Genomic DNA, 18,001 nt, shown 5'->3' with positions numbered 1-18,001 from the left:
TGGGAGGATGTGTTTAGTCCACAGGCAGGTCCTGAGCTTCCCTGTCTCTGAGGCAGCGAGGTTCCTGGCTGCAGCCAAATGCAGTGGTGAGGCCCTGCCTGGAGCCAAGCCCAGCCTGCCTCATGGAGCATCCTTTGAGCCCAGAGCTTTCCATGGAGCTGGGGGAGGGTGGCTCCTATCCACATGCGGGGAGCCTGCTCCGAGGCACTGGAAATCCAACGCATTGAGCAGACTCACTTAATCAAGTCTGCTGGAGCAGGAAAATTAATGCACTCCAGCAGACTCTAGTGTCACGTTAATCAGTGTCCCTGTGCTGGAAAATGGCAGCAGGATGTTTTGAACCAAAGCTCGTTCGATGAGCTTTAGTTCACAGTGGCCTGCTGCCATTTTTCAGCACAGGGAGGCTGATACACGTGACACTTGGGCACTTTTAATTAGTGCAGCTTGTTAATTAAAGCAATTCCCCACCCCCCACTCCATGCCTCCCACAGCACATGTAAAAATGCCTGGGGTGACCAACCTCAATACTTCGCACTGTAGGACGGAAGCAGTCTCCCTTGCCCCAGGCATACTTATAAAGGCTCTGCTGTGTGTGAAATGCTCTCCTGGAAGCCCCCGCCAGCACTTGTGCTTTGGTTTTGTGAAGAAGGCCTCCGCCTGGGGTGTTGGAACTGTAGGTTTGAGTCCTGTTCACTCTAAGTATTGCCCTGTATGAAGTGAATAAGGGGAGAACCTGAAGGAGACTTCAGAGCTTTCAGCTTGTGGCTTGATAGGAGAGGTCTTTGTTTATGATGCAGGAGACCTGCGTACAAGACCTGCCTCTGACCAAAAATCTATGTGAGGCCCAAACAGGAACGACGCATGCCCCCAGAGGCACAGAGACCGCCCGCAGGTGGTGTCAGCAGCGAGCGGGGAGCTCCCGCAAGCAGCCGTGGCAGTGTTGGGCCAAGTGGGGAGCTCCCACAGCGGTGGTGGTGGTGGGGGGGGTGGCAACCACAAACAGAAGCTGCCAGCAGCATCCAGTGGCAATCCGGGACTGCCCACAGATGCTGTCGGTAGCGGGAGGGGTGGCGAGCGGCAACCACCTGCCAGCAACGTCAACAGCGCTTTTCGCAGGGGTCATACCGCCAATCTCAAGGGGTGCATATGCACCCCCTACCCGTCGCCAATGTTCAGGAGCACTCTGGACTCCGAGAGTAGGCAGCCTGACATCTAGCTGTTCCTGGAAGGCGTGGTGAAACTGTAACCCAAGCACTGCTGTGCTCCCAGGACCCCTCTACCCTCTGGACGGAGCAGGACTTGTCCTTCCTCCCCTCCTCCAATGGTGACGAGAAGTATCAGACACACATTTGAAAAGAGCACATTCTGTAATTTGCACTTCCCTGGTACCCTTCCGCCCAACAGCCTCAAGGCATTCACAAACCATGGGGGGGCAATGCCAGCCTCTCCTCCTCCCCATCCCCCCTCTGGCCAGGGACCAGTCCCCCGGGTGCACAGAACACAGACCCACGCTCCCCCCAATCCCAGTTTCTACCCTTGCTCAGGCTCTCTGCCTGAACTGGAGTCACATTTCCCACAAGCAGCAGGGCTGCAGTGTCTTTGTAGTGCTGGGGGCACATGGGTTTCCCACAGAGCCAGCTGCACGTGACCAGGTTGCAGGGACCAGGGCAGGATTCTATTCCCTCCTGAGCAGCAGCTGGTCGTGAGTGGTGGCAGCCAGGCATCAGCAGTAAACTGCTGATTCCTGGAGGGTGGTGTGGCGAAGCAGGACCCCCCTCAGTGTCTGGGAGCTGGCAGACGTGATCTGAAAGACAAGAGCAGCATGTGGCCGGGGGGAGGCAGCCCCCCACTCCAGCCCCTTCTAGCACTACCGGCTGCAGGGAACCCATGGGGGTGCATGGGGAAGCCTTCCACCTTTGCTAGTCTCAGGTAGGATCATGACAGCGATCACTGTAGGGCTGTGGTCTGCTGGTAACCTGCAGTTAATGTGGGCCTAGGAGCCCCCAGCAAGGCAAGAGCCCTGGGCAATGGTGGGGCTCCATGTTTTCAGCACAAGGCAGCAGCAGGAAGAGTTCCTAGCTGTGCCTGAAGTGCACAGCCATGCAGGTTGTCAGCCCAGCCCTGCCACAGCTTCCAGACCAACCCTCTCACCCAGGCCTTCCCCAGCACAGAGAACTCTGTGCACCCTCACCTTCACCAGCACGTAGTCACCTGGCTGAGCTCTGGCTGCAGCCCTGTCCTCCAGCTCACGGTTAGCAATTATCACCTTCGTGTTGCCATCGTTGCGGCCGCTCAGCTCTGAGGCTGAGCGCTTGCTGGGCTGGGGGAGGATTGGGAGCATTATTGGGCAGCAGTAACTGACTCGCTGCTGGGCTTAGTGGCACGGGGAATTGAGCACGATGGGCTGTACTAACAGCCCCTGTGTCGTTAAGTGCTCCTGTTTGTGCTGTGCAGATGTCAGGGCTCAAGGGCCTGAGACACACCTCAGGGCAGGTCTCTCTCCCCCACACCCTTCGCTTCATAGGGACATCAACTCTTCAGTTCTTCCCTGCCCCTGCAAGTCCTGTTTGGGGGCCTTCCTTCACCTGTTGCATCCCTGGACTGGGGCAGGGTTCCAGGCCCCTAAGCAGAAATGGTTTCTGTTGGTTGCTTCCATGGGCTCAGCTCAGCCCTCTGGAAAATCAGCCCCGAGCTGTGCCCAAAAGAAGGAAATCACACTCCTGGGCACTTGCATGCTGGCACAGGCAAGACAGTACCCTGAAAGCCCCGTGATCTAGGAGCTGCCAGGCTAGCAGGGGCAGCAGATGCCACATCCCACTTAGGCTGCACTCACCCCTTCCACCAGCACCAGCTGTGTGCAACCCACCAAGGCCCCATTGACCCTGGCTGCCTCCTCCCGGAAGACGGAGATGAGCTCCTTCAGCCGCTGGTGCTTCACCTCTGTTGGCACGTCGTCCTGCAGTCGGTGGTACGCCTGAGTTTTCTGCAACAACCAGCGGAATGAAAGCCCCTGTCAGGCTCAGTGCTGCACCCTGCCCCTGACAACTGGGCCTGGCTGCATGCCAGACAGGGAAAAACCCTCTGCAGGGCACGTGCAACAGGCCCAGTCCCTGAGAGGACTCTTTCCTCAGTCAGTCGCACTCTTGCCATCCCCCACCATGCTCCTGGAGCAGCCTCTTACTGCCTCTTTAAAAACCTTCTAAGTTGCTTAGTAGCTGGGGATGCACCAGTAGCCTTGAGCCTGGCTATGAACCACAGGTGCAAAATTTCCCACTGGCAAAGACAAACCCACCAGGAGTCAGGTCAGCAGAGACAGAGGAGCTCTAGGCTTGGCCCAGCTCCCTTTACAAGGCAACTGCCCACACACTGGATCGCCTGCCTGCAAGCACAATCCCCTCACCTGTACACAGCACTTTGCAAGGGCCAGGCACCCCATGTGTGTATGTATGACCACTCCAGAGGGTGGCTGGACACGGCCTCATCCCATGGCTGTGTCCTGTCCTGTGGGGCTGTGCTACATAACTGTACAGTCAAGGACACTAGACCCTGCAGGGCAGGAGCTTCCTCACTCACCACACATGCTGCCACATCCCTTTGGAGCATCACACAGGGGATTCAATACCCTGTGATATCCCACCTGCTGGGGCAGGAAAAGTGTCCCTGTTGCTAGTCTTCTTAGAGCCCCTTAGAGCTGCAGGGTGTAGGGGCATGGAAAGGATATAGCAATGCCCACAGACAGAACTCACCTGCCTCATGCTGTAGGCAAAGAGGAAGCCTACATTGTAGCCCACTTCCCGAAGCAGGGACAGCGTCTGCTGGTGGTCCTCCTCCGTCTCCCCACAGAAGCCCGCAATGAAATCACTGCTGAGGCTCACCCCTGTCAGAGGCATGGGGTGAGACTGGGAGGAGCAGAGGTCCTGCTTCTGGGGGACAGTCAAGGGGATTGATTTCCCAGCAGGACTCCTACACACGGCTCTCTCCCAGTCTGTAGTGGCAGGCTGGTCTGAGAGCATAAAGCACTTTAGCCACAAAGTGAGTGCCAGACAGGCCACAGCTGGCAGATCCCTTCAGGGGCAGATGGCGGGTTTCCACGCCTGCCCCTCCAACTACCAAAAACAACGCCCCGACACAGCCCTGAGCAGCAGGCCCACAGGTACGGCAGGAGCCGAGCAAGGGGAATATGTGCAGCAGTGCCTGGGCCACAGGCTCCTACCTGGGATGGAGTCCCGCACGTGGTGCACCAGCTCCAGGTAAGCTTCTCTGGTGTATCTGTGATGAAAGGCACGGGGTGGGCTGGTTAGAAAGCTGAGGGGAGGGGACACAAGGGCAGCCAGGGAGCTGGGCCCAGATTGGAAGAGCAGCAAGCTGGTGAAGTGTGTTGCCTCCACTCAACAGAGCAGTTCCAGTCCAACTGCCCACAAGGTTTGGCCCATGCTCTGCCAGGCACGTGGGAAGTTGAGGTCTCCCCTTCTAAAAAGCAGCTAAAAAGGCCTCCAGCAGGCAAGAAGCTCTTGGGGTGTGATGCTGTCAGGAGCTGCAGAGGTGGACTCAGCCTCATCACAAGTCCACCGACCCCGCTGTCTGGACAGCAGCACTTGGCACAGCAGGAGGGGGCAGCCGCCAGACTCACCCGCGCCGCATGGCCTGCAGGATGCGTGTGCTGCCGCTCTGCGCAGGGAGGTGCAACTGTTTGCAGATGTTGTGCCTTTCCTGGATGAGCTGCAGCACCTGCCCGTGGCACAGAGGAAGGGCTGTCACAGACTGGCCCAGCCACACACGGCTGCACCCTGGAGGAAAGGGGGCAGACTTCCTTGCAGAGGACAGCTGCAAGCACCCAGCAGGGCTTGCTCAAGGCAGAGGCTCTGCCAGATCAGGCTCCCCTCTCCTGGGGTTGCAGTGCCCTGGCAAGGAGACAGGCTCCCACGGAAAAACCGTGTCCCCGTGAGCTGAGCCAGCTGTGGGCTCCGCACACCCACCTCATCGGGGAAGTCCTTGGGGTGTGAGGAGGTGAAGCGGATGCGGATTTCGGGGTCAATGCGGGAGACCTGGTCCAGGAGGTGGGAGAAGCGCAGGCCTCCCGGCTTGGCCTTGTAGACGGTGCTGAAACCACGGCTCAGGCTGGGTGCAGCGGCCGAGCAGAACTGGACCTCAGAAGTGTCCTGGAAGCTGTTGACATTCTGGCCCAGCAGGGTCACCTCCTTCACCCCCTGCAGAGATGGACCAAGGGCATGTGAGGCACAGGGGGAGGCTCCCGCACCCAGCGCATGACAGAGCCGGTGTTTGGGCACAGCCATGGCTCTGCACAGCCACCCCTGGGGGAGATGCTTCCCAGTGGGGTAGAAGGGTTGGGCGGGGTGGAAGCCTGAGAGCCACAGGGTAAAGCTGCCATCTGGCTGACACATCTGGGTTTCCTGGTCAGCCTAGCCTCCCCAGCCCACTTCCCAGAGGTGCCCAGCCCTCACAAGTGCCAGTGCGGCCAAGAGGAGACATGTATTTGCCTGGGCCCTTGCCCCTGCCCACTGCCCAGCAGGGAATGCTTGGCCACGGGCAGGCTGGGAAAGACACAAAGATGCAGTGCTTTTCATTCCATCCAGGAAGAGCACACACCAACTGCTGAAGCTTCCTTAGCCTGACGAAGGGTTTTTGAACCTGAAAGCTTGCTTAATAACTATTCTCCAACCATTTGGGTTGGTCTAATAAAAGATATCAAATTCACCCAAGGAACCATGCATTCAGCATCTAATTTTCATGGAGTTGCCCCAACCGGCAGGTCCCAGACCCCCTACAGGTGCAGGCAGCCCCAGTCTCTCACTGCCTGGGCTGCTGAAAAGGTAGGGCTTCCAGCAAGAGGGAGCATCACCACCTTCCTCTTTTCCCCAGAACCAGCTCCTGAGGAGTCTCCCTGTGTCCATGCAGGTGTTCCTGGGTCCCTTGAGTGATGCCCCTGCCTGCCAACCTTTAGCACTGAACCCCTAGCTGCCACATCTGTGCATCACCCTATCCAGTGGCCTCTGTTTAGGGTGCCTCCCGGGACAGCAGAAACCAGGACGGCTCCACAAAGCAAAGGAGCCTGCAGAAGCCTATACCCAGAGCAGCCCTGCAAGAGGCAATCCTCTGGCCTGTGTCACCTGATCCGACAGCATTTTCACTTCCTGCAGGATGGAGGCAATGGGCCTGCTCCTCTCATGGCCACGGGTGAAGGGGACGATGCAGTAGCTGCACATGTTGTCGCAGCCTCGCATGACGGAGCTGTGCAGGGGAAAGGGCAACAATCAGAGCCCAAGGAGCCGCCTGCCACCCACCCTGCCCCTGTTCATACTGCCCTGTGCACATAGGTCCCACTGACTCTGGGCTGGGCCGTGCCATGTGGGAGATGCATGTTCCCTCCATCTGTCAGCACAATGTCATGGCTGTTCACAGAGCCATAGGAAAACGAGGCTTGAAGGGCGCTTGAGGGATCATCTGGTCCTAGCCCCTGCTCCGGGGTCCTGCGGCCCACTCCACGCACTCAGTGCTCCGCTTTTATGCAGTGACACAGGTCGGGACCAAGCAGGCTTCCCCCATGTCACCCTCTGCCCCTGGGTGAGAGATGGATCAGGGGGCTGGAGCCTTACCAAAGACATGGAGGAAACAAACAAGCCTGGGCTCTTACACAAATGCGGAGGTAGCATTCAGGCTGGTCTGGACAGGCAGGACATCGGCATAGGTCTCGTCTAGGGACAGCAGGACGTTGGCAGCCTGCTGGCCAGACTCAGCCACCGCCAGCAGACGGGGAAGGTCTCTGTAGGCGTCAGGGCCTGCCACGATGTCCACCAGCCTCTCCCGGTGTAGGATCTTCTCCTTCAGCCTCTCAGCCATGCAGCCTGAGGCCAGGAAACATGCAGCATCAGAGAGGGGCTCATCCATGGCCACAAGCCCTGCGTGCACATGCCAGCCACCACTGTGCTCTCCCTCCTCAGAAAGGGCTTTATGACCCAGGGAAACCAGCATTGTGGGGCAAAGCAAACAGGCCTCTCATCAGCACAGGCGACCCCACCCCTGCCCCGACTCCGCAGTCACACTCAGACCCCACGCGGTACCGAGGATGCCAATTCGGAGGGGAGACTGTGTCCGGCGCCGCTTGGATTTCAGAGCCTTTAGTAGCTGCAGGCGGTTCCAGATGGCCTGCTCGGCCTTCTCCCTAGGAGCCACAAGACCCTGGGTTACCACCATGGCACTGTCCCAGCATCTGAGAGGCAGGGGGGCAGGTTTCCCTCCCTGTCTCCAACAAGACCCGCAGAACCAAAGCAACACGCTTAAGTGTTGGAGGAAGATATGGCCAGTCTCCCTGCTGGGGACCTTGGCCTTCCACTCTGAAACACTTTCTTCCTGTCCTGGGGAGTGGAACGGTCTCATGGCTGACAAGGACATTCTGCAGCAGGCCGAGAAATGTGGCAGAAGCGCCCACTTGCCCTGTGAGCAAACTGCATCCCACAACAGAGAGGAGGAGACAACAAGAACAGTCAGCATTGGAAGAAGCATTGAGGCCGTTTCAGTTGTAACAAGAAAGCTGCTGCTTCTCTCTTTTCTTGTGCGCGTGTGACACTTCTCTAGGTGTCTGCTGGGTTTATTTATGGCCTGTGCTGCCGCAGGGAGCGGGCTCATCTAAGCCCAGAGCCGACAGGGCAATGCCAGAGTAGATCTGCACACATTACAGCCAGTCTAGCCTATCACACTCCCCACACAGCACACTCAGATGTCACCTCCCCAAGACTCCCCAAGAGTCCCAGGAGAGCTCCAGAACGTAACAGCAATTCTGAAGTGCATGGCCCTTACCTGATGGAACAGGTGACGAGGAGAATGACATCTGCCTAATTAGGGAAGACAGAGGGGAGAGGCTTCAGAAGCCAAACAAAGCAGAGAAGCAGGAGGACTCCCTGCATTGGCATGGAGGGAGGTGTCACTAGCATGCAGGCAGTCAGTTCAGTCTGCACGTGCGTGCACACAAACACCTTGCCCCTCCGAGACCCCAGAGAGGAAATGGAGAGAAAAGAGCCCCTCATCCTCAACGGAAGGGACAAAGGCATTGAGTTAAAGCCTGGCCACAAGCTCCCTCCAGCCACTAATGACAGACACCATCATTAAGAAAGAAAAACAAGATGTGCCCAGCAGATCATGTCAGTTTTAGATGCTGTCCAGGGCTTGGGTTTGCAAGGAGCTGGCAAGCAGAACAACCCCACTACACTGCCCTGGTGACAACCCCTGCACAGGATGAGGGCAGCAGCCCTACCTCCTCCAAGCTCTTGGTCCTCAGATAGCCATTCTTCTGGAGGATGGCCCAGGCGACGTCTGTGTCATTCACGTTCATTTGGCAGCCGTAGGTCTCCAGGTACACTACAACCAGACAGCAGGTTATCAGGCTGAACAGGGCAAGGAACATACTAGGGGGCTCTTTCCCAGGAAGGGGATGCAAGCACTGGTGTACTGCGCCTGTCTTGCACTCAGGGCTGACTCGAGCATCTCGCTCCCAAGCTGCCTTCACCTCAGCACATGGGCTGCCTGGCTTGAGGGACAGACCAGGAGCCGCCAGGGATCTAACTCACTGCTATCCCTGCCCAGGGCGCCGCCCAGCCCTAGCATTTCCTCCGGTGGCCCAGCCCAGCCCAGCCCAGCCCAGCCCCAACCCCGTGACTCTCCATTGCCAGGGCCTGAAGCACCCGTACTATGACTGTGGGGAGACCAGACTCTCCCACAACTCCCGCATGTCACAACACCCGGGAGGTGAGGGCACGCGGAGAAGAGACTGAGACCATTGCCGAGAGGGGGGCAGGCAGCACAGGAACACAAACCTTTCCTCCCTGCCTCTGGGAGGGTGCTGGGCACCAGATACGGCACCGGCTCCTCCAGCCCTTCTGTCAGCTCACACGGAGGCTCCTGAGGCGGGGAGGCAGCTCTTAAGAACTGCTGCAGCGTTGGCCCTGCTGCCAGCTTGGCGCTCAGCTTCTGCAGGCCCTGCTTCTTCCCGGGCTGGGCACCAGCGGAAGAGCCTGCCCTGACCTCCGTGCGCATTGCCCAGGACGCGGGCCACCAGGTCATCCCGGCACTGCCCAACACGCGCTTCAAGGGCTGCAGCATCCCGGCGGAGCCCAGACAACCTACGACACACCAGAGCCACGCATGCAGCCGCCGGTCCTCCTCTACCGCAAGGAGACGCTTCACAAGGCCCAGGGCCTTCCACCCTCCCAGTAAACACGGGGCATGCCCCGGTCCGGGGGTTGACTCCGCCAAGGCCAGGTGCCCGCACCTCCCCGTGCCTCTGCGGGCACAACCGGGGCGGCAGCGACCCACAGAGCAGGACCTGGCACCGAGCTCTCGTCGCAGGCAGCGCTCACCGAGCCAGGGCTGAGTCCCTTACAGGGCAGACCGGCACGGCAGCGCCACGGAGCCCAGGCCGCCCCCACCCGCTGGGGCAGAGCCAGCCCGACCTCGCCGCGCTGCAAGGCGCCCCTGCCTCTCCCGGCAGCAGCAAGGCCCCGGGCGGGGCGGTGACCCCGGCAGCAAGGGGCAGCGCGCTCACTCGCCCGCCCGGCTCCGCCGCAACCTCGGCCCCGGCACTAGGGTTCCTACCCCCGGCTGTCCCGTGCCGGGCGGCTCCTACCTCCGGCGCCGCTCCTCGGCGGGAGGCCCCTGCCCACCTGCCCCGCAGCGGCTCAGCGCCGGGGGCCAAGCAGGACCCGCATCTCCGCGGGGACAGGCTGGGCAGGCCGCGGGCGCGCGCAGGAGCAGGCGCGGGCCGCGGGCTCGGCAGGGAAGGGCTTGCGCTGCAGGCGCTCCGTTGCAGCACGCCCGGCAGGGCGGGCCAGGGCAGGGCAGCCCCGCCGCCGGGCGGCGCGGTGCGGTGCGGTGCGGTGGCTGGGGCTCCGAGCAGTGCGCCCGGCCCGCTCCCCCGGAACAGCGCGCACTACAAACACCCCTCCCGGCCGGCTGGAGCAGCGCGCGCTCCGCCGAGCCCGACGCGCCGCCGCCCGGCTCGCTCGTGCTCAGGGCCGGGGGAGGGGGGTGGTCGTCCCGCCCCCCGCGAGTGCTGCCCGTCGCGCTCCTGGCGTCGACTCCTCCGTCGGCTGTACAACTCGTCTCGGAACCGCTCTGCTAGGCCTCACTTTTCCCATCTATGCAATGGGAACCTGCCCCACTGGCTTTATTAAATTAGCTGTGCTGCTCACAAAACGATTCCTCTGCCACCCAGGAACATTTCAGGGGAAGAAAAATGATTTTTTTGCTTTAGTCAAAAGGACAGTTCTTGAGACTTTTTCACATTTACTTGAAAACCAGCTCCCAATTTTTTACTTTAAACCTAGAAAAATAGGAATGTATTGTTTTGTTCATTTAAAACATTTGGTTTCCATATTCTTGGATTCCCCAGCAAAAACATGTTTGCAAAACTTCCTTTTGTGTCAAATGCTGTCTTTCGCTGGAAAAACATCAGAGGTCATTTATTAGACTATTTAGATCAACCATCCATAAATACTGGCATAGGCTGGAGGAAAAAATGGAGAACTCAGCAAATACAAAACCCTGCTGCCAATCTGTGCGTTACCCTCCTCCCAGGTCTCGAGTCTCCCCAGCCCCGTGGACTTGTACACATCCAGCTTTTCCAAGTGGTCCCTCATGTGTTCTTTCACCGCTGGGGGCTGCTCACCTCCTCCTCAAACTGTGCTGCTGGTGCAGTAGTGTGGGAACTGACCTTGCCTGTGAAAACAGAGGCCAAAAAAAGGCACTGAGCACTTCAGTCATTTCTGCATCCTGTCACAAGGTTGCCGCCCCCATTCAGGAAGGGGAGGCACTTTCCCTGATCCTCCTTTTGCTACTGACATCCTTGTAGAAACCCTTCTTGTTACCCTTCATATCCCTTGCTAGCTGACACTCGAATTCTGCTTTGGCTTTCCTGACTTCATCCTTGCATGCCCGAGCAATGCTCGTATTCTTCCCTAGTTATTTGTCCAAGTTCCCACTTCTTATAAGCTTCCTTTTTGTGGCCTAGTTTACTGAAGAGTTCCCCAAGCCCAGCTGGTCTTCTGCCATACTTGCTAGTCTTCCTGCGCATTGGGATGGTTTGTTCCTGCTCTGTCAGTAGGGCTTCTTTAAAGTATGGCCAGTTCTCCTGGACTCCTCTCCCACTCAGTCTGACTTCCCAGGGGATTATGCCCACAAGTTCCCCAAGCGAGCTGAAGTCTGCTTTTCTGAAGTCCAGGGTCCTTATGCTACTGCTTGCCATCCTTCCTTTCTTCAGGGTCCTAACTCAATCATCTCATGGTCACTGCTGCCCAGATTGCCATCCACTACTACATTCCCCACCAATTCTTCCCTGTTTGTGAGCAGCAGGTCAAGAAGAGCATGGCCCCTACTTGGCCGCTCCAGCACTTGCACCAGGAAGTTGCCCCCAAGGCTCTCCAAAAACTTCCTGGATTGCCTGTGCACTGCTGTATTGCCCTCCCAGCAGATGTCAAGGTCACTGAAGTCCCCCATGAGAACCAGGGCCTGTGACTGGGAAACTTCCACTGGCTGCTTGAAGAAAGCCTCATCCACCACTTCCTTGTGGTCTATAGCAGACCCCCCACTATGACCCTAACACAGAGACTCTCAACAGGCTTATCTCCAGCTTCACACCGCAACGCTAAGCAATCACATGGCTCTTTTACATACAATGCAATTCCTCCACCTTTTCTTCCCTGCCCATCCGTCCTGAACAGTTTGTACACATCCATGACAGTGCTTCAGTTATGTGAGCTCTCCTACCACGTCCCTATTGTTCCAATCACGTTCCAGTTCCACGAATGTGCAAGGACTTCCTCTACACATGCTGCTGTTAACAAGGGTGTTGTCTCTGGAGACACAGAGCCACAGTTTGAGAACTGAAACTAAGCATCACAGAGATGCTTAATGGGATCTTCTAGACTGAGCACTAAGTCCCATTGGGCAGAGTGGTTTTCTTTTAAGCTTTACTAATCTATATAGAAGCCTCTGGGAACCCCATAAGATTGGGTCCCTAATATAGTCCATAGCCTGTTGTGACCTAGTTATAAGACTTTTCTAAAAAGGTTACATGCTATTTGAGACTATATTCATATAAATTCTAATCCATGTTTTATAATATCTTTGAGCTGTAACATACCTTAAATTAAAAGTATCTTTATATAGTTGTTTTTAAAGCACCATAACCAAAAAAATTAAAAATATGATTAAATAAAAAAGTCTGATTAAAATTTTTACAAATCCAAATTTTTAAAAAATTGTTGGTTTTTATCCTAGAAATTAAGGGCTCGAAGGGACCTTGAAAGATCATCGAGTCCAACTCCTCTGCTCTGAGCAGGAATACTGCTAAGATCAAATGATCCCAGCAAGGTCTCTTGAAGACTTCCAAGGTTGGGGACTGCACCACCTCCTTGGGAAATCTATTCTACTTTCTGGTCACCCTAACCATAAAGACGTTCTTCCTTACATCCAACCTGAGACCATCGTCTAACAGTTTTGTAGCCATTGCTCCTTGTTCTCCCCTGGGGTGTCCTAGTGAACAGTTTTCCCCCCGGCACCCGATAGTCACCTTTTACATATATATAGACAGCCACCATGTCCCTCCTCAGTCTTCTCTTCCCCAGGCTGAACAGTCCCAGATCCCTTAGTCTTTCCTCATAAGGTTTGTCCTCCAGATCCTTAATAATTCTTGTGGCCCTTCTCTGGACCCTTTCATAGATGCATCTTTTTTTGAAGTGCGGCGCCCAGTACTCCAGCTGGGGTCTCATCAGCATCAAGTAGAGAGGAAGTATCAGTTTCTTATTCCTGCTTGCATTGCCTTGGCTAATGCATCCCAATATGCTATTAGCTCTCTTGACTATAGCATTGCGCTGGTGGCTCATGATCATCCTGTAATCAACCATAACCCAAGGGTCCCTTTCAGCCATCGTGCTGGCCAGGACATCTCCTAACCTATAATCATGTCACTGGTTACTTCTCCCCAGATGAAGCACTCTACATCTATCCTTACTGAACTGCATCTGGTTTTGCTCTGCCCACCTTTCCAGCTTGTCCAGGTCTGCTTGGATCTGCATCCTATCCCCTAGTGAGATCACTTTTCCCCATAACTTAGTACTGTCCACAAACTTGGCCAGTGAGCTTTCCGCATCCTCTTCTAAATAGTTGGTAAAGATGTTGAACAGCATGGGGCCAAGAACCAAACTCTGTGGGACACCACTGGCCACCCCCCTGGTCTCTTGCCTCTTCATCTGATTTGGGTGGTAGTAATCCTTTACCTACTATAAGGGAGTGGAGCATCACTAGGAAATGTCACAGTGTCGTCATAGATTCATAGATGTTAGGGTCGGAAGGGACCTCATCAGATCAAGTCCGACCCCCTGGCCTGGGCAGCAAAGAGTGCTGGGGTCACATGACCCCAGCCAGATGCTTATCCAACCTTCTCTTAAAAACCCCCAAGGTAGAGGAGAGCACCACCTCCCTTGGGAGCCCGTTCCAAATTCTGAGCATCCTTACCGTGAAGTTCTGCCCGACGTCCAGCCTAAATCTGCTCTCTGTCAGTTTGTGACTATTGTTCCTTCTTACCCCAGGAGGCACCCTGGTGAACAGAGCATCTCCAATTCCTTGCTGCCCCCCACCAATGAATTTGTAGGCAGCCACAAGACCACCTCTTAACCTTCTCTTTTGGAGGCTGAAGAGATCCAGGTCCCCTAGTCTTTCCTCATAGGGCTTGGCCTGCAAACCCTTAACCATACAAGTGGCCCTTCTCTGGACCCTCTCTAGGTTATTCACATCCTTCTTAAGGTACAAGTGCCCAAAACTGGACACAGTACTCCAACTGCGGTCTGACCAATGCAGCACAGAGGGCAAATATCACCTCCTTGGCTCTATTTGTCATGCATCTGCTAATGCATCATAACATGAGGTCAGCTTTGCTGATGATTTCATCACACTGACAACTCACGTTCATCTTGGAGTCCACTATGACTCTGAGATCCCGTTCCGTTTCTGTGCTTCTGAGAGGATCATTCCCCAGCTGGCAAGTGTGCTGGATATTTTTTATGCCCTAGGTGCAGCACTCAGCATTTGTCCTTGTTGAACTGCATGCTATTGTGTTCAGCCCACTCTTCCAACCTGTCCAGGTCTGCCTGCAATCATTCCCTACCCTCTGGTGCGTTCACTTCACCCCACAATTTAGTATCATCCACATAGACAGAGTATACCTCACTCCCACATCCAAGTCACTGATGAAGACATTGAAGAGCACAGGTCCAAGGACTGAGTCCTACACTGCTCAAATCCTTCCAGGTTGATACTGACCCATCCACCACCACTCTCTGCATGATCAAATGGGGCAACTGACATCTGACGCCCAAGAAAAAGCCAATCTCCTAAATGACTATTTTGCATCAGTCTTTCACCCGCCCGCGGGGGTCAGAGTGTCAGAGTGGACACAGGACACCCAGGGAGCAGACGGGCCCACACTTGCCGTAGCTCTGGTGAGGGAACGCCTCAAGAGGCTAGCCATCCATAAGCCCGTGGGCCCAGAAGGAACGCACCCAAGACTCTCGAAGGGGCTGGCACACATCATAGCACGCCCTATAGCAAAGATGTATGAAAATTCGTGGTGCTCGGGTGAGGCTCCAGAGACTGGGAAAGAGCTGCGGTCCCAATCGTCAAGAAAGGAAGGAAGGAAGGAGGATCCAGGGAATTACAGGCCAGTCAGTCTGATGTCCATCCCTAGAACGATTGTGGGGAAAATCATCGAGGGATCCAACAGCAACAGGCTAATGAAAGGCAACCATCTGAATGCCAGTCAACACGGCTTTGTTACTGGTAGGTCTTGCCTGACTAACCTCGTCTCCGTCCATGACGCATTGCCTGGACAAAGGAGACTAGGTTGATGTCACGTATCTGGATGTCAAGAAAGCCTTTGACTTCGTCTCCCACGACGTCCTCATAGTTAAGCTGGGGAGCTGCAGCCTGACCACGGCTGGGGGACTGGCTCCGGGGTCGGACCCAAAGACGGGAACAAATCAGTGTGGCATGAGGTGACCAGTGGCACCCCCAGGGCTCAGTACTTGGGCCAGTACTCCTCAGTGTCTGTACTGGTTATGTGGATGTGGGTGCGAGACGCGGGCTGGCACGCGCTGCGGGGAAGCGGTCACACCGGAAGACAGGCTGGGGTTACGGGCCGACCTGGACACGCTCGCGAGCTGGGCGGACCAAAGCCTGATGGTCTTCGACGCGGAGAAGTTGAGGGCGCTGCACCCTGGCAGGACGAGCCGACAGCGCACTTACACGCCTGGCGGTGCTGCGCTCGCTAGCGCCACGACCAAGACATGCGGGTCTTGACTGACCACAAGATGAACACGAGCCCCCGGTGCGATGCTGTGGCTGGCAGAGCAACCCAAACGCTGGCGTGCAGCCACCGACGCATCTCGAGCAAACCCAGGGGCGTCACCCCCCGCTTGGGACACTACATCTCCCAGCGCGCCCCAGGACCCAAAATGGATGCTCGGAAGTGGAGAAACGGAAAACTACATCTCCCCACACACGCCATAGTCCAAGATGGCCGATCGGAAGTACACAGGCAGAAGACTACATTTCCCAGCGCGCCCTACATCCTAAAATGGCCGACCGGAAGTTCCGAGGCGGAAGACTACATCTTCCAGCGCGCTCTAAGATCCAAAATGGCTGCCCGGGCGTAGAGGCGGAAGAATACATCTCCCAGCACACCCTATAATCCAAAATGGCCTCCCGGAAGTACAGAAGTGGAAGACCACATCACCCAGACGGCCTTGGGACACGACATCCAGCGTCACGGCCTTACGTTTCCCGGGCAACTCGCGTTCAATGGCGGGCTCCGCGAGCCGCCGGCGTCCATCGTGCCCCCGGGGCCCTGCCCGGGTCTCGAGGCCGGCCCAGGGCTCGGCGGGCGGGCGGGCGGCACCTCTTCCTGCCCGGGTGTGCGGCGTCCTCGCGGCAACGGCGGCTCGTCTCTGCGCGCCCTCGAGTCCGCTCGGGGAGGGGGAAGGAGGCCGCGCCCGCCCGCCATCGCCCGCCCCGTCTGCTCGGCCAGAGCGCCTCTGCGGGGTCCCGCCATTGCCCCTCGCTTCGCCCGGGCTTACCGGCTACAGCGCCGGAAAAGAGGAGCCCTGCCGGCCCACACCGCACTCCCGACCCGCGCCCGCGCCCTCGTCCTCTCCCCGTCGGTGCCCTTCGCTCCCCGCCTCCACCACCCCCCCCAGCCCCGTCGGTGCCCGCACTCCCCACCTCCACCCTGGCCTCATCGGTGCCCCGCACCCCCGACCCGCGCCCTGGCCCTGCCGGTGCCCCGCACTCCCGATCTCCAGCCCCCCCCCCGACCCGTCGGTGCCCGCACTCCCGACCTCCATCCCCCACAGACCCGTCAGTGCCCCGCACTCCCGACCCGCACCCTGGTCCTCTCCCCGTCGGTGCCCGCACTCCCGACCTCCATCCCCCACAGACCCGTCAGTGCCCCGCACTCCCGACCCGCACCCTGGTCCTCTCCCCGTCGGTGCCCGCGCTCCCCACCTCCAGCCCCCACAGACCCGTGGGTGCCCCGCGCTCCCGCCCCGCAGCCCGTGTCCCTGGCGGTGCCCTCCCCTGCTGCCCCGCGTCCCCTCCCTGCTGGCGCCCCGCACTCCTGACCCGCAGCCCTCGTCTCCCCCCTCCCCCGGCCATGCTGGCATTGCTCGCTCCCGCTGCTGTCCCTGCCCTCGACCCACACCGCCCGGCCCCACGGGCCCTCGCTCCAGACCTGCGGCCTCCAGCCTTGCTGCTGCCACCCTGCCCCAGCCCTGCCAGAGGGGCGCTCGAGCGCGCACAGCGAGGTGGCTCCGACTCGCCTCGGTGTCGGCGGAGCGAGCGGTCCCGGTGCGGGCAGGAGAGAAGGGGAGGATGCCCGTGTCGCCCCCGCCCTGGGCTGGGTCTCCAGTGCTGCGCCAGGCCGCCGGGCCGCAGCCCCCCCTGCTCCCCACTTCCTCCAGGCAGCGTCTCCTGGGGCCGTGGGGCCTGCACGGGCACCAGCGCTGGTCCCAGCCGAGCCCAGTCCGGCCAGAGCGCCCCGCTGTGCTCAAAGGGGCCCTTCCCCGCTGGAGGGCAGGTGCCTCCCTGGTTCTGCAGCAGATGCCAGGCACCTTCCCCCAACGCAGCCCCTGCCTCCAGTCGCCCTCCCACCCTGCTGCCAGCAGAGCAGAGCAGAGCAAAAATCCCAGACACGCCTCAACAAGAGGACGTGTCTGGGACAACCCAGATTTATGGTAACCCTACTTTCATCTTGTTCCCTAACCAGGCTGGTTGAGGAGCTCTGCCTCCCTGACCTGCCTGGTGCTCTCCCACGTCCACTTGCTTTACGCTGCTGTTGGCACCTGCTGTCTCTGGCTCACTCCTGCTGGTTTTGAGCCTCTGGGCTGTTACCAGCTGGGAGCTGTTGCTGGTACAGCCCTCAGCCCTTTGCCGAAGCACGGGCCCAAGGCAGGGCAGGGCAGGGCAGGCAGACCCTCCCCACCACCCAGCCCCAGCGCTCCCGGAGAATGTCTCAGGTCTACAGTGCTAAAGGCAGCTGTGGGGCGCACAGACCTAAGTGGTGGCACAAGGAGGGGAGCCCTGCAGAGATGGGTATGGTGATGGGGGCCCAGGGAGCTGGACTGTACTATTGTCCAGCTCCCTTTAAAGACCAGGAGACGACCAGCTGATCACATGAAAGCTGGGAGTGCTGGGAAAATATTCACAGGGACCGTTCTTTTTCCAACAGGCAGTCATGATGATGGAGAGGAGCTGCAGACAAGGCCACAGGTTTATCAATTCCCATTATAGTTGGGCTTGCATGCGAGTCACTTTGCCCCGTGGGTTGGACTGGAGTCCACGTCCTCCACGTTGTGCTGGGGACCTTGTGGGACCTGATGTCCTTGGAGTTCTCAGAAAGGGATGTTCCAGTTACTTTCAATGAGAATAGTGTGAAAGCTGC

The 18,001-nt window shown here is 57.9% G+C and overlaps 1 protein-coding gene across 13 annotated transcripts; it reads right to left on the bottom strand.

The window, feature by feature from the left end:
- Nucleotides 1–1,348: 1,348 nt before the first annotated feature.
- Nucleotides 1,349–16,897, bottom strand: CDK5RAP1 (CDK5 regulatory subunit associated protein 1). Of its 13 annotated transcripts, XR_002093974.2 has the most exons (16): nucleotides 12,581–15,738; nucleotides 9,557–10,728; nucleotides 8,829–9,134; nucleotides 8,270–8,373; nucleotides 7,816–7,850; nucleotides 7,080–7,180; nucleotides 6,653–6,863; nucleotides 6,129–6,249; nucleotides 4,977–5,207; nucleotides 4,631–4,728; nucleotides 4,214–4,269; nucleotides 3,747–3,877; nucleotides 2,834–2,983; nucleotides 2,586–2,622; nucleotides 2,192–2,320; nucleotides 1,717–1,804 (listed from the first exon to the last, which is right to left on the bottom strand). XR_002093974.2 is itself a non-coding variant. In XM_059729334.1 (15 exons), the coding sequence occupies exons 3-15, from the start codon at nucleotides 9,112–9,114 to the stop codon at nucleotides 1,724–1,726; spliced, it is 1,734 nt and encodes a 577-aa protein (XP_059585317.1). In that variant the 5' UTR covers nucleotides 9,115–9,134; nucleotides 9,557–10,728; nucleotides 16,793–16,851; the 3' UTR covers nucleotides 1,349–1,723. The 13 variants fall into 13 exon arrangements, 12 of the variants coding, with proteins under 12 accessions (XP_059585317.1, XP_014459920.1, XP_019354555.1 ...); XM_059729334.1 differs by lacking the exons at nucleotides 2,586–2,622; nucleotides 12,581–15,738 and adding an exon at nucleotides 16,793–16,851 and having other exon boundaries at nucleotides 1,349–1,804; XM_014604434.3 differs by lacking the exon at nucleotides 2,586–2,622 and having other exon boundaries at nucleotides 1,349–1,804.
- Between the last annotated feature and the right edge of the window lie 1,104 nt (nucleotides 16,898–18,001).

This window comes from Alligator mississippiensis, chromosome 5 (genome assembly GCF_030867095.1).
Source record: "Alligator mississippiensis isolate rAllMis1 chromosome 5, rAllMis1, whole genome shotgun sequence".
In the NCBI taxonomy this organism is placed as follows: domain Eukaryota; kingdom Metazoa; phylum Chordata; order Crocodylia; family Alligatoridae; genus Alligator; species Alligator mississippiensis.
This window is presented reverse-complemented; position numbering and strand designations above follow the sequence as displayed.